Genomic DNA, 14,416 nt, shown 5'->3' on the forward strand with positions numbered 1-14,416 from the left:
CAGTATGTTGCTATTTCAGTCTGTTATAGATCAATTGTATCACTCTGTCCTGTGGAGAAAAAAAAAGGTAAAAATATCTTCTTTTATGAGAGCAACTGTGTCATGAATCCTCTTACAAACAAGTGCAGAAGTCTGCTGAAGTGTCTGTCTTGCTAGACTCCAACTAGTTTTTGTTTTTTTCTGATTAAAGGCAGAGACTATTTACTCCAAACTTCACAGAAAGTCTGCTGACTGTAGCTGGTGCTTTAGCCAATAAGAAGTCAGAAAACTACTAAAACATTAACGAGCTGATCCTATTCCCTTGGAACTCCATGGGAATTTCGCCAGTGGTTTTGCAAGAATGCAATCCAGCTCCATAAATACATATGTACATATTTATACACACCTCATGAAACCTTTAAAAGATGCCCTAGAACACAGAAAAACTCTGTGTAGGAACGTTGTTGAATCTAGTTGGCTGTTAGGAAGTAACTCAGTAATAACTGTTTTTATCCTTTCTGGGCATATTTTTGTCACATGCGCACAGTGGTGTGAGATCAGGCAGAACCAACGTGTACGTTACATGATGCTGCCACCAGCTACACTTTTACTATGATTCTTGTGACATTTAGTGGGGTTTTTTTTCACAGCTCCAGCTGCAAAATTGGAGATACTGCCAATGAATTTCAGCTTTAATTTTTAAAAATAGTTTTGCAATGTTTCCAGTTGCAGGGAAAAACCTGGAAACATGAATAAATGTCTGTGGCACGCAGGCTCAGTGAAGAAAACCCTTTATAATTAAATAGTTTTAAGGTCTAACTTTGATTTGGCAATATTAAGAGTTAAGAAGTTGCCTCCTCCACTTCCAAGAGAAATGAACCAGATGATGACCTATCCCCTTCCCAGATGTCCCAAGCAGATAAGATGGAGTATGGAAGTGTAACACTAGAATGTGGCAGCCAGTAGTAGCCCAGCTTTCAATGTGAGTTGTCTTAAAGATCAGAGTGATTCATATGTGACTTCAGTGTCTGTCCTGTGGTATCACTCTCCCTTAGGGCACATGTTTTGACCTTACAGGCATAAAATGAGGCAATTGTTTACTAATAGTCCTGCTCCTTCTGGTTCTTTGCAACATTTATTTACATCATCAAACAGACAGAAATAGCAACATGTATAACGTGTAATAGTGGGAAATATTTCTTGAATGAAGGGGAAAAAAGCCCTCTTTCATAGAGAGAACAGATGCATAGAAAAAAAATGAGGATAATTCAGCATTTGGTCTACTGTTTCACCAAACTTGGGCAAGACTTGTATTATGTGTTCATGGAGGCAGACTGAACAGTGCCCAGAAGCCCATCAATAGCAAGGTCATGCGACTTAGCACTTGCTTTTATCACTGGTGGAACTTTGAACAGTTGCAAGCACCTTCCCATTGGTCTTGGGAAGTGCTGGAATGCCGTGGAATGCTCTAACACAGCAACTGGTTTTATCTCCTTAAGAATTTCTTTATAGGGTGATGCACAACTGTATCCAATTTAATCAGTGTTCAGTGCAACAGTAGCATTTCAAACCATCATATTTTATATTTATTAGCTGAGAAATTGAGATGTTCCATCAGTCTGACTCCACCTCCACCTGCTGATTAAAGTAAATGCACATATTTTGTTTGTATACGTAATACCTTTCTGATCATGTACTGGGCTACTTCCAATGCTTCTGTGTTCTGTGTGTCTTTATTCCTGTGGTTCATTGGGCAAAATATAATTTCTTGTTCCACCTCCTCATATTTCTTTGACCAGACATTACTGACACACAGCACTGTCCTATATCCTTAATCTCTTCTACCACATGATTTCTGGACATGCCCATATCTCTGCTTTCTGTCTTAACTACTAAGCTGGTAGAATTTTCTGAGAGGAATGAAGAATGGGATGGTACATACAGGCAGGTGTTTCAGCAGGCAGACAGGTACATAGCTTTGTAAAAGCTTTTTTTCCTCAATAATTGCTAGTGCAGGATGCCGGTTTCAGCCCCATCTGCAGACAGAAGGCAGAGAGCCTCCGCAGCATTTTCTCTCAGTTTTCTCTCTTTAGTCTTCTCTATTACAGCATTCAGTAGCAGTTACTGGTGTGAAGGGACAAGAAAAGTTGCCAAACCTTTCTGTACAGGACAGAGCAAAGGGGATGACTGCATCCGCTTCAATAGCCCCGATGCCAACAACAGCAATGCTGTGCAGTACATCTGGGAGACAGGTGATGACAAGTTTGTTGACCGAAAGTTTCATGCTGGGATTTGGTATTCCTGTGAAGAAATTGTAAATGAAGAAGGTGAGTAAAATAATGTAAATTTCCTTAAGAAATAGAGTTCTTCCTACTTGTTTGGTGTCACTTTCCTCTTTGCTGCAATGTTGTGGGTGTATTTTAAATGAAAATCAGTTCTTTAAAAGTACCTCTTCCCTGAGCAGAGTGATCTGAGGGGATCTAGGGAATTCCTAAAGGATTCCTCAAATAGTCTGCAAAAGACTTCAAAATGACAGGTTATAGTACAGATTAAGACTTTTTTTTGCTTAACTTCTCTCACCAGAACAAGTATTACAGGAAATTGTTCATTTTTCTGATATTTTTAGTCCCTTAGGCAAAAAATGAACATATTGAACTTAAATGATTGCTTATGACCCCCTACAACAACATAGAAAGCTCAGTGTGATTTTTTTGTTGTTGTTTTAAAAATCATTTGAGCAGTTAAACTGTGAGATCTAAGTTATTCCATGGATTTCCTCTTAGGCATGGGTATTCCTACCTTCTTACTGCAATCAGACCCGTCATAAATCATATCAGAAGAAGATTATTTTCACCATACTAAAGCATAATTTGGAGATTTACCAGTCATGAGTGGTGACATTTAATTGAGTTTCACTCTACGTGTATAAATGTCAGTAGAATGAAATTATCTTGCCATTAAGGAAAGCTTCTAGTCAATCTTCAATCTTTATATGAGGGAATTGCTTTGGTGACATAGGGCATTTATTGTAAATCCAGATCAACACAAAGTTTTTCCCCTTACTGCCCTCGTGAGTTTACAAATGACTACTGGAACAAAAACTAGAACAAAACTTCAGAGAAATCAAATTAACTGCCATCTGTGCTATAATATGCATCATTTCTCACCTCTCCTGAAAGTCCAGATCTAGCAGAATATCTTGTAAGCTGTGCAGTTTCGAGGGGCAAATGTCGAAGATCAGACAAAATAGATGTCCAAAAGACATCTTTCAGGTGGTGATTACTATGGCTACCAAGGCTGTTCAATTTGTACATCTACTATGGCACTTCTTGTTTTCCAACTTGGTGCAGTTAGTAGCTGAAAAAAATCCACCCAGTATTTTCAGAACAGAGCAGAATTAATTCCAAGAGCTTTGTTCACAGCATCTGTGTGGGGGTCAGGAGGTTACATGGGTTTGAAAATCAAAGCTTAGAGCAAGAAATTGGAATCAAGCTTAGAATAAATGTCTGTGAGCAGTAGCCTTGTTGCTGCAAGGAGAGCAGGTCTTCCTTCACAAGGAAGATGGTGTACAGGCTGACAGTCTTTCAAAGGAATTGATTGTTTTCTTGTTCCAGATTTCACATCTAACAACCTTTTGGAAAGCAATTTGTAGCCTTTCTCTAAGTCCCTCAGACTCTGGTTCTGCCTTGAAAAAGTCTGGAAGGATTTGCTACTGTCCCCAGAGAAGGGTTGATGTATCAGGGAGAGGCTTTGTGTATACAAACATATGTCAGAAATAGTTTCTCCTGACCATCTCAGTTTGTGCCCTTATGATAGATTTTGCATTTCCCACTTTTGATTAAGCTATTTCTTTAGATCATTACAGAATACAAAGTAAACCTGAATTTTATATTATTTCTATTTTTTAGGGGAGAAATGCAGAAGCTTCATCAGTCTGACTGCAGCTGCTGATCGAGGTAGATATGCATATTTTCTTTGTGTAAATCAAGTTTTCCTAATCACATTTAACACCATAAATATTCTGTATTTTGGTATCAAAAATGCTTGCTTTAATCCCACACAGATTCTCATCCTTTATTTGATTTTTCAACCTGAAAATTAAGTCTACAAGACTTAAAATATGAATTTATGTCTTTTGAAAATGCTCCATTTGAACATAAATGCTTTTTAAAATTACTTTGGATATGAGTACTAGTACTACAAGTCAAGATTTGTAAGGTGTTGACCCCTCTCTCCTCCTATCTTCATACTCATACTCAGGAATTTCATGGCTTGCACTGTATGACCTGGCGAGGGCAGAGGAACAGGCAATGTGTGAAAAAGGTTCAAGGAATTTGTTGATGGGACTTGAGGGAGATATGCTGTTGATGCTACTGATGATACTGATGTTGATGGCAGTCTAAGCCTCCTCCCTGTACCTTACACAGAACTGTAAGGACACATTTCTATTCTCCTGAGAGCTGAGAGTTCCTGTCTTTCCTTCAGAGAATGGTTTGTGTTCCTCTAAAACCTCTCTGACAATGTTCTTCAGCACACCCCACACCCCCCAGTGATGTGATCAGACTGCTTTGCAAGTGGCTGTTCCAGAAAAATAACACACTCAGTTATTCAGTGCATATGTAATAATGTCTCACTTATCAAAAATGTTAAGATGCAAGCTCTCATAGCTGAAGCAGCCAATACTTCTGGGCAACATAATATCTGGAGCTCCTGAACAAAGTAAGAGTTTTTTTCTTGAGACAAAGATTTGCTTGAGAAATAAACCTTGCTCAGGAGCACCTTCACATAGCCTGGCCCAAGACTTTAATGACTAAATGGGCTTTGAATTGGAGAAGTCCCACAGATACTGTCAAAACCTGCAGTAGAGATTATTTACCACACTGACATTGTTTATTGCCCTATGTACAGTTTAGTAATCAATTACATGTCTTAGGAATTTATGCTGGCATATACTTTTACATGAAATCACCCTTTGAATCTACAACCAGGAGTCACATTTATTTGTTTTTAAAAAGATTTTGAAGGTTGTTGGCCAGTTCTTGCTAAGATCTGAACACAAGAAGACCCTCTGCTCCTGACTGTGGGACATTGGCACGCTAATAGCGAAACAGCAGGCTGCAAAAATGTAATGGGAAGATTAACTTCTTGCATAAGATGTAATTAACAGATACCCAGAAATAGATGAATTAGCAGATAACAAGAGACACGAATCTCAGTGAAACCTGCAATGGCTGAGCTCATGAAGGCTTCTCTACCCAAAATAATCAAGATCCTGTTTAGTGGAAAATTAAGCCAACAGGGAAGATTTTATGTAATGACTGGACCCTCAGGACACGTGGCTGTGTGCAAATTGTTACCTGGATAACTTGTTCTTCTGTTTTGGTAAAATTCTCTCTGGACTCAGCAACTGTGATGTCGACAACTAGAAAATTGGATAGTAATTCTCTTTATATTAATTTTGGTTCATGGTAGTTTTAGGGTAGCTACTGAGTATAAAACCACACTGCCCTACTTGTACTGTAAGCTTCTTAAGTGTGTAGCAGGAACGTGCAAGTGCTCTTCCACTAAATGGCCAAATCAATAGAGGAAATTATAATTTAGGGTGTCCATTGGCCTTGAAGTCTTCCTATAGATGTCATAACAGCATCCTCATAGCCTTTGAGCTTCTATTTAATGTTGTGTAAACAGTATAAATGAAGAAATTATGAAAATAAAGACTGCTTGTAATATCAGTGCTGTTGATTTGATTTTCCAGGGGTTTTATGGCTGTCTATTGTAGCAGAGCTTCTGTACATCATTTTGCTTCTGACTGGAGCCATTCTAATGTCAGTAGAAATGTGCTACTACAGTACTGTCATTGATGGGCTAAAGATCAACGCCTTCTCTGCAGTTGTCACCGTATTGGCAGGTACAGTTAAGAATCTTGATCCATTACATCCAGAAATTGCAACACTGACAGACTTTAACTTGGAAATTAATAACACTGTCCAAGTTTTTAAACTATTATATCTATGGAGACACTAACAATACAAGATGAAGCCAAATTTTGTGGGAAAATATTGTTTCCAATTAATTGTTTCTTAATGCTTTTATATTATATAGACATACCTTTAACTAACTTTAATTTAGTTGTTTTAATTGTACAATTTTTTATTTCATTGTCAGATGGGTTGTCAAAGATAAAAAGTCACAGTCTTCCAAATAACTTGTTATATTTCCAACATTCTAGGTATGAGATTAGCAATAAGCAAAAATAAAGTAACACTTCTACGAGGGAATAAAACTGTAACTGGATGAGTGTTAGTAGAGATTTGTCTTTAAAAGTGTCTTTCATTTTCTGCATGCTACTTCTTTATCCAGTGCTATTTAATCATGAGATCCTAGGCAAATTCAGTTTGGAAGAAACTTCAGAGGGTCTCTAGTTTCTTCAAGGAATCTTGTCTGAATTCACTGTTGAATGTGCGTTGAGTAGCAGGTTGGAGCAGAGACTTCTGAAGGTGTCTTACACCCTGAAGCACTCTGTGATTCTGGCTGTATTATAGAATTGTTACTAAGGAATGTTACTGGTAACATGAACAATGTTTCACAGAGCAGTTAATTTTGGAGCCAGAAGCAATCCTACTGTTTATTTACTGTAATTTCTTGTGGAACACGTCCCACTGTGCTTCCTATGGTCAGGATTGTTTAGAGTCCAAAGTGATTTATACATGGTGAAAGCATATTTTCCAGATGACATCTAATTGCAAGTCAAACACCTGGCAGATGGCAAAGAATTAATCTCAAGATTGTCTTTCTCTGTCAAAATTTTCAGCTTTGATCCTAATCCTAATCCCAATGTACTAGGATTTAGTGTTCATGCATTTGTGATTGTTGTGCCTTTCTTAATGAATTAAAGGGGTTTTTATTACACTTTTTTCCTCTTAAAACATATTCACACATTTAATTAATTTGCTAATCTCACTTTTGTTGGTTAAATATATCAATTTTATTAAAGATCTGACTATGATAATGGAGGACAAATGATTTTCTTCCTTTCTGCAGAAGCCTTTGCGTAGTTCAAGACAACTATCATGTCTCTCCTTCATCTTCTCCAAAAGAAATGATTGAGAAACATGCTGTATGACTTCACATGTATTTCTAAGACCTTTTATCACTCTAACTGCTCTAGTCTTGCTATAGCCCAGTTTCTAGCCCCTTTCTAAAGGTCCTTGCTAAATGTGGAGACCTGGCTGAACCTCCCAGGACTTTAACAAATACACTTTATATTCCAGATGGTGACTTCTGAAACACTCTAGTTCTGCTTAATGTTATGGAAGTGTAAAACTTGTAGGGACCCACCCCATTACCCCAAGTTAGGCCCAACTACACCAAACCTTTCCTCACAGATACTTGTGTAGCTTGGTCTTAAGGAAAAACCCCAAGTCTAAAAACCACCACCACCAATAAAAAATAAATGATAAATCAACGTTCCCTCTTTAGAACTAAAATTTCTGTCCCCTTCTTTGGAAAAGTAATACAATTCTACCATCCTAAAGATTTACTTCTAAAGCCTTGGCTCCTGGAATTTTTTACAGTATTTTTTCTGCAACAGAGAACATTTAATTCCTTCCTCTTTGCAGGTGACTTTTACACATTTGAAGATTGCTATTTCAGCTCCCTGTAATACAGAGAGCAGTCCCCAAACTTTGCTGCCTATGAACTCTGAGAACCTGTTGGAACGTACTCTTTCTTCTAAAAAGTTTCTCTGAAAGGTGTCCAACTAGTTAAAAAACCATAGATTAGTAGAACTGGTGTAGAACTGGTGTTCTACTAATTGCTAAAAGAATTCCCTATCCCTCCTGTGTCTCACAAAACCTCCTGACCCACTGTTGTGTCTATTTCCAAAGAAAAAGACGTGAGCTCTGTACAACTCTTTAGGCAGTTTTGCCTGCTATTAGCAGAGCTCCCCATTTACAATAACCTCAAATACACTCTTTTATTAGTGTTCTTTTTGGGTTTGGGACGTATTAAAGAGGTTTACACAGCAACCAGCAAGCTTTTCTTGGACATTCTATTTACTTCCACTAAGAAAATTTCTTGGAATATCAAAAAAATGGAAGAGCATCTGTCTTAACCATTAATTGTGTAAACCTTTTGTCAAATATAAACTGAGTTGCCCACTGTGTAATGAAGTTTCTAGCAGACAAATGCAAACTAGAATTCAGCTTCTGGAAACAGTAGCTCCTAATTCGAGCTATGTTGAAAACACACAATTAAACCCCATTTTACAGTATTTAACCATTGAAAAAAACCCCCACATTAAAGCTGGTGTTTGATTTCTCAGTTCTCTCAGTCTTTATCTCACACTGAATAAAATCCTAAAATGTATGTTATAACTTGTGTAGGACATGGTAACTTAAAAGAAGAATCACAGTGTGAATTTTTCTGACCATAGGTACTTAGGTTGCTCTCACTGTCCTTTGGTTAAAATGAACATTGACAGGAATCTGTACATGGCTATGCCTTTTATATCTATATTAGTTACATTTTCACCATTTCTCTGGCCCTGATGCCACTGCTGAAATGTTGAATCTGATTCAGAACTTGATCCTTATACAAGACCTAAGGGGAGAGCTCCAGCACAGAAGCTCATGTTTACACAAGTTACATGCATTTCTAGGCAGCCAACCTACAGGATTCAGGACAGACATTCATGGACCTCAAAAATGACTGTGACATACCACCTCTCTGGTGAGAGGTGGACAACTGGGCTCCTTCTCTAATAGCCATATCAACAGTTAAATAACTTTCTCCAGTTTGTGAAGGAATGTGCTACCAAACGCATCATGAAGCCTCTTGGGTCTATGCTACATCAAAGGTCTCTCCTAATTGCCTGTTGATGTTGTTTCAGGCAATACCAGTGTTTCAGGGAAGACTATTTCTCAGTACTGAAGTCAGGTTGCTATCAGCCCTGACTTGGTATACCTGGGGCCATGTGAACTAGACCAACTGATACTAAGTACTAGCTAGCAAGTTTTGTAATAAGGCGTGAAACAGAGCTACTGCATGAACACCTAACAAATTGGGTCTTGTGAGTTTGGTGGGGGACCATCTGCCCTGGGCAGCTTGTGTTTTAGACAGTGAGACAATTGGTACTGCAAGGACATTTGTAAAACAAACTAGAAATTAAAAAATAGATGTTCACAGGGAATTTCACTACTGGAAGATAAAATACTAAGGGAGAACAGATACCCTCAGGATTAGGCATCAACCTAGTGGCAATTTGGAAAATTAAATGATTAAAGTAAGCCCCTTTCATAATCTAGACTTTCAGTGCTTTTTAACGGCCATTAAGTGTGTGTTCACTTTGCCATTCACCTCTATAACTTTCATAATTCTGGCTGCATTTAAGGCTCTGGAAAAGCACATATGACTACACCCCTTAGAAAAAGCTTTTCACTGAATGATAGGAAACTGTGGAAAACGAGCCCATGCAGTGCAAGTGAGTGGCACCTTGTTGCAATGACTCATCTCTGCTCAGGGTTGAATTACTGAGAAGTTTTCAGAAAATGAGACCCAATCACCTTGTTGCCTTTTAACATCTACAGGCTGCATATCCCATTGCTCTTCTAGATTCCTATAGCACACACAGTGGGTGTCAAGGGACTGTATTAGTTATTACATTGGCAAATACAACACACATGAGTGCACTTATATTAGACTGTCCAGTATTTTGTAGTGATTTATAGAATTTAGATGCTCCAAAAACTATTCTTCAAGAGATCAAGGAACAGCTAAAAAAAATTGACAAAGAAGAATAGCCTCAATTTCCATTTTCTAATGTTCTTATGATATTATATTTTTTAGGTCTTCTGGGCATGGTTGCTCACATGATGTACACAACTGTATTTCAAATCACTGTAAATCTTGGTCCTGAAGACTGGAGACCTCACACATGGGATTATGGCTGGTCCTATTGGTACCTATTTGTTTATATTTTCTTTTTCCATTACATTTCAGTCACTTCACCATACGTTCAAGGAATTTATACCTAATTTATAAGGAATGGGTCTACCTTATTTCATTCCTGGGGATGCAGTTCAGCAAACATCTGTTTTTCTTCAAATTCAGTTGTCTTAGATTTTTGCATAGATGGTATAAACTTGTGAGTATTGTGTTTGCCATCCTTTAGACAATACAGAGACCTCCACCACCTCTACATGAAGCAAATGTTCTTCTCCATACATATCAGACCCAGAATTAGTGCCCTCATCTCCCAGGAAAACTGCCTTGTATAAGTTGTTTAAATTTCTTCCAGCTTTAGCCATTTAGGCTATTAGTCACTCACTTGCTCAAAGTGGGAAGGGTGATCCTCCTTCACTCAGAAGGAACTGGTCTGAGAAGATTCAATTCCAAGTATTGAGAGAACTCTTTGGACAATGTTCAGGGCTACTTGGATACCCTCAATGGGTATCATAGGAGCTGTGTAGGACCCTCAAATAATGCCTTCATCCCTCCTTTCAGACCAGTGATCTTGCCATGTTAAGAAAAGCTCTGATGAGTTAAGTTCCTCCAGTGTGAACTTCAATTGAGTCTACTGTGACAGTAGTTTTACATGCTACTTTTATACCTCCAGCATGCGTTGCCCACTCAGTAGTCTGGAAGTTTCACACATCTATAGCAAATAGTACCTTTACATCATTGTTTAGTTCCATCTTCTTATGACTTTACTTTTGTCATTTCAGAGTTGATAGCCTTTTCTTTCTGTTTAGCCACGGCCTGTATTTTCTCAGGGACACATTTCTGTGCTCTGAGTCTGCTTTAGTCATAGAATAGTAGGGGTTGGAAGGGATCTTTAGAGATCATGTAGTCCAATCCCCCTTCAGTAGCTATTTAACTGTGCCTTCTCCTTTTGGATAACTGACACACATCTTTCTCAGTGTCCCCTGTGAAATTTGTACTCTCAATAACTACACTTTCTAATTTTTTATGTATCCTCATTTTTTGTAGTTCCTCTAACATTAAGTTCTAAGTAAACAGAGAAATTGGAGGTAGAGTTTCATTAAACAGGAAAGTTAAATGTGAATAGTATAACCAATGTGTAGAGGTCAACTATGTCAGGTACGTAGGTAGCTGTTAACCAAGAACCTTTCTTCCTCCCTCACCATCTTTCCCTAATATACACAACCATGTGGATGTAGTATTCTCAAAAAATAAAATTGGAGGCTTTGCCTATGAAAATGTTCTGCTAATTCCTGATAACCCTTTTTGTTTATAGCCTCGCATGGGCTTCCTTCGCTTGCTGTATGGCGGCAGCTGTCACCACGATTAACAGATACACAAAAACTATTTTGGAATTCAAGCACAAAAGAAAAATGCTGGAAAGGAGTTTAAAGATTAAATACAAGTTTCCTGATCATGCAGCTCCAGAGAAAGCTTGCAATGTGTATGTGAACTCTTTCCACCACAGTACGGAGGACCCTGCACACCCAATAAAAGGTTTGCGTCACCTGGCCACCATTTCAGTTCTGTAAACCCTCAAGGCATCCTGTAAATCATAATCCTTGACCAGAATGGAGCAGTGTTCATTAATAAAAATGTACATTTGTGTAGCATGAGTCAATTTTCTTAATAAAGAAGTGATATTTCCATGGATGTTTCAAGGAAGTCTTGGCATTGGAAAAGTAGATTCAGATGTCTCAGTTCAGAAAGAAAACAGAGCTACACATCCTCCACTGCTCTGATTTTTAAGCAGTCTCTAATGCCAAATACTTTATGGTATGTGAGCTTGCTAGAATTTCAGAGCATTATGGATTGACACCCCAATTCTTTATTGAAAAGGCTTGTAAAAAAATCCATCCCAAAGCCAAGTCCTGCAAAGAGCAGGGCAGCAAATAAGGCAATCCACCTGTGGTGCATGCCTTGAATAATTTGTTATTAAAGGTACAATCTCTCCAGGAAAATCTGTGTATTCCAGCCTATGACTCATGAGTTTCACCATATGCATAGTGGTGGGATTTGCTGTGAAAGAAAGGCTAATAAAGGGAAGAAGCTTTCAGTGTAAATACTCCTCATTTAAAATGGCTGGGAAGGCAAGCAGAAATCTGGAAGATACCTGGCTGTAGACAGAACAAAACTCACCTATGAATTTCTAACAACAGTGTTAAAAAGAACCGGGATTTGATTTGTGATTATTGTACACGAAGAAAAACCTACAATCACATTAAAGATGGGAAAGCAGAAATTACTACAATCCTCGTAGATCAGGAATATGCTGCAGCTTCACTCTGAGGATCAACATGAAGCCTCTCCATGGAACTGAACCATGTGTGTCTATTCTGTTGGACACCAGCTCTTCTTCATTGCTGTATGAATCCTCTTGCTAATGAGCCTGCTGGGAAACGCACTTGTGAACCTCCAGTGGCATAGTCCTTACACAGTGTATTAAACGACTCTGGGCTTTAGAAACATCATTATACCTTTTTTTTTTTTTCAGTTAAAACCATCCTAACATAAACACATTCTGAACTTGCTATGTCAGCAGGATCCATAGGTCAGTTTGGGGTCAGTGGTAAGGTGGAGTTGATAACAGAGCAGCAGAAATTACAAATGATTAGTTCAAAAGGAAACCACGGGCCATTAGTGGCAAGAAAGGAAAACTAAGAAATAATAAGGGGAGATAACAAGAGCAACACCTACGCTGGCAGGTACCTGTGCCCAGACTCCATCTGCTATGTGAGTGGACCTTGGAAGTGCTGTGACCCCAGGACAGGCAGTTTGTGTGCAGGATGCAGGCAGGAACCCCAAACATTGCTTGTACTGTTGCTGGTACTTGAAGATTGTGTAACAGCTCTCAGCTGTGCTTCTAGTTCTTCTGAGAGAAGGTTGCTCATCAGAGCTCATCAGATCCAGGTTGCAGGTGGGAAAGCTGACTGCTGATAAGGGAGTTCCAAGCACTCAAGCAATTAGCACTGGGGAGAGAGTCATGTAACTACTGTACCAGTCAGGACTGGAAGCCAGTTGTAAAATCTCACAAATTGAAAATGATACAGTTGTAGCTCACATTAATAGAAAATTATATGTCCTTTGGGCATGTGAGAAGCTTAAAAAAATGAAAAGGACCATAGCTGAATATCTTTCTCCTGTGACTTCTACAACTAAATCTGCAGGCCTGGCTTTCTCCTTGTTTAGGTAAGTTTGTACTGTTAAAGGAATCTATATGCATTAAAATATGTCAGTGAGGCTCACAGATAATGTCACTTAATGAACTGATCTAATAACATTTCATTTAATTATCATAGTACTTTTGTATGCAACATATATCCACAGTTGTTTAGGCAGTAAGGCAGAGATAGACAAATGAAATAGAATTTAACTTCAGCTTAAATAATAGATTTCCCAAGGGGAAAAAAAAAAAACACTTCAGAAATGGCAGTGGAGAAGCTGTGTTCACAGTATGAGAAAACCCCACAGAATTATAGAAAAGTATGACCCATTTAAAAGGTCACCTAATCCTTCTTTTCCTCTAGGCAGGATAAACTAAAGTTACATTGCTTTTTTACAGATGTTTCTTTAATCTCTTCTTTAAAGCTTCCAAAGACAGGCATTCTAAAATTTCTGTGGCAATTTATCCTTCGTGCTTAACTACTCTTAGCAGAAAATTCTCTCCCTGTAAATCTCCTTTGCAGTAATTTTAGCACATTGTCTTACTACAGCAGAAATGGAGAATGGTTTATTTCTGTCCTCCTGCCAGTACGTTTTAGGTATCTGAAAATCATTTATATATAACTTTCTTCTACTTTCTAGACTAAGAATTGTCTGTTCTTTAAAAATGTCTTGACAGATCTGAGGTGTTGTTTTAACTTTGTCACTCTCACTGCTTGCTGGTGGGTTTTCTTGAGCCATTACATCTTTTTTGACATGAAATATGCAAAACCAATGAAGAATTTCTGCTAAGATCTAGAAAGTGCAAAATGGGAGTAGAAGGATTATTCAGCTTGTTTTTACAAGCAAACAAGGCAATGTTGGTTCATGTTTAGATGTGATGTCCTATGATCCTTTTTTGATGAATATACCCAGTTGGTTTTGTGGAGCTGTAAAGGGTTTGGGTGCTGCTGGAGTACAGCCAGAAGTATACCTGAGACCATGGCAAGAACCTATTTGTTTCAGAGAGCAGAGGTCTGGTGAGCGGAAAAAGTGGATGTTTGATTTCACAGTTCAGGTATAATCAATAACAAGAAAAGCCAAGTGCTACAACAGAAAATTGCTGGAGCTCCAACTGGTACTGCAGGAACTGTCCACTGCTCACTATTTGTGAAACGCTTCCCTGAAACATGTTTTTTGAAGGAAGAGTAATTGAAGTAGAGGTACAAGGAAAGGTTAAACATCCCTGTAAGGTAATAAATAGCCATGTATTTTCTTGCACTGAAGACTTTTTTCATGTTTGGTAACTCTTACT

At 38.3% G+C, this 14,416-nt stretch overlaps 1 protein-coding gene across 1 annotated transcript; it reads left to right on the plus strand.

Annotated features, from left to right (window-relative positions):
• Positions 1-1,996: 1,996 nt before the first annotated feature.
• Positions 1,997-11,492, plus strand: GSG1L2 (GSG1 like 2). The gene is made up of 5 exons (XM_062010961.1): positions 1,997-2,306; positions 3,888-3,935; positions 5,735-5,887; positions 9,826-9,937; positions 11,237-11,492. Exons 1-5 carry the CDS (start codon positions 1,997-1,999, stop codon positions 11,490-11,492), a joined length of 879 nt encoding a protein of 292 aa, XP_061866945.1.
• Positions 11,493-14,416: the final 2,924 nt, after the last annotated feature.

Source organism: Colius striatus, chromosome 18, assembly GCF_028858725.1.
Source record: "Colius striatus isolate bColStr4 chromosome 18, bColStr4.1.hap1, whole genome shotgun sequence".
Taxonomy (NCBI): domain Eukaryota; kingdom Metazoa; phylum Chordata; class Aves; order Coliiformes; family Coliidae; genus Colius; species Colius striatus.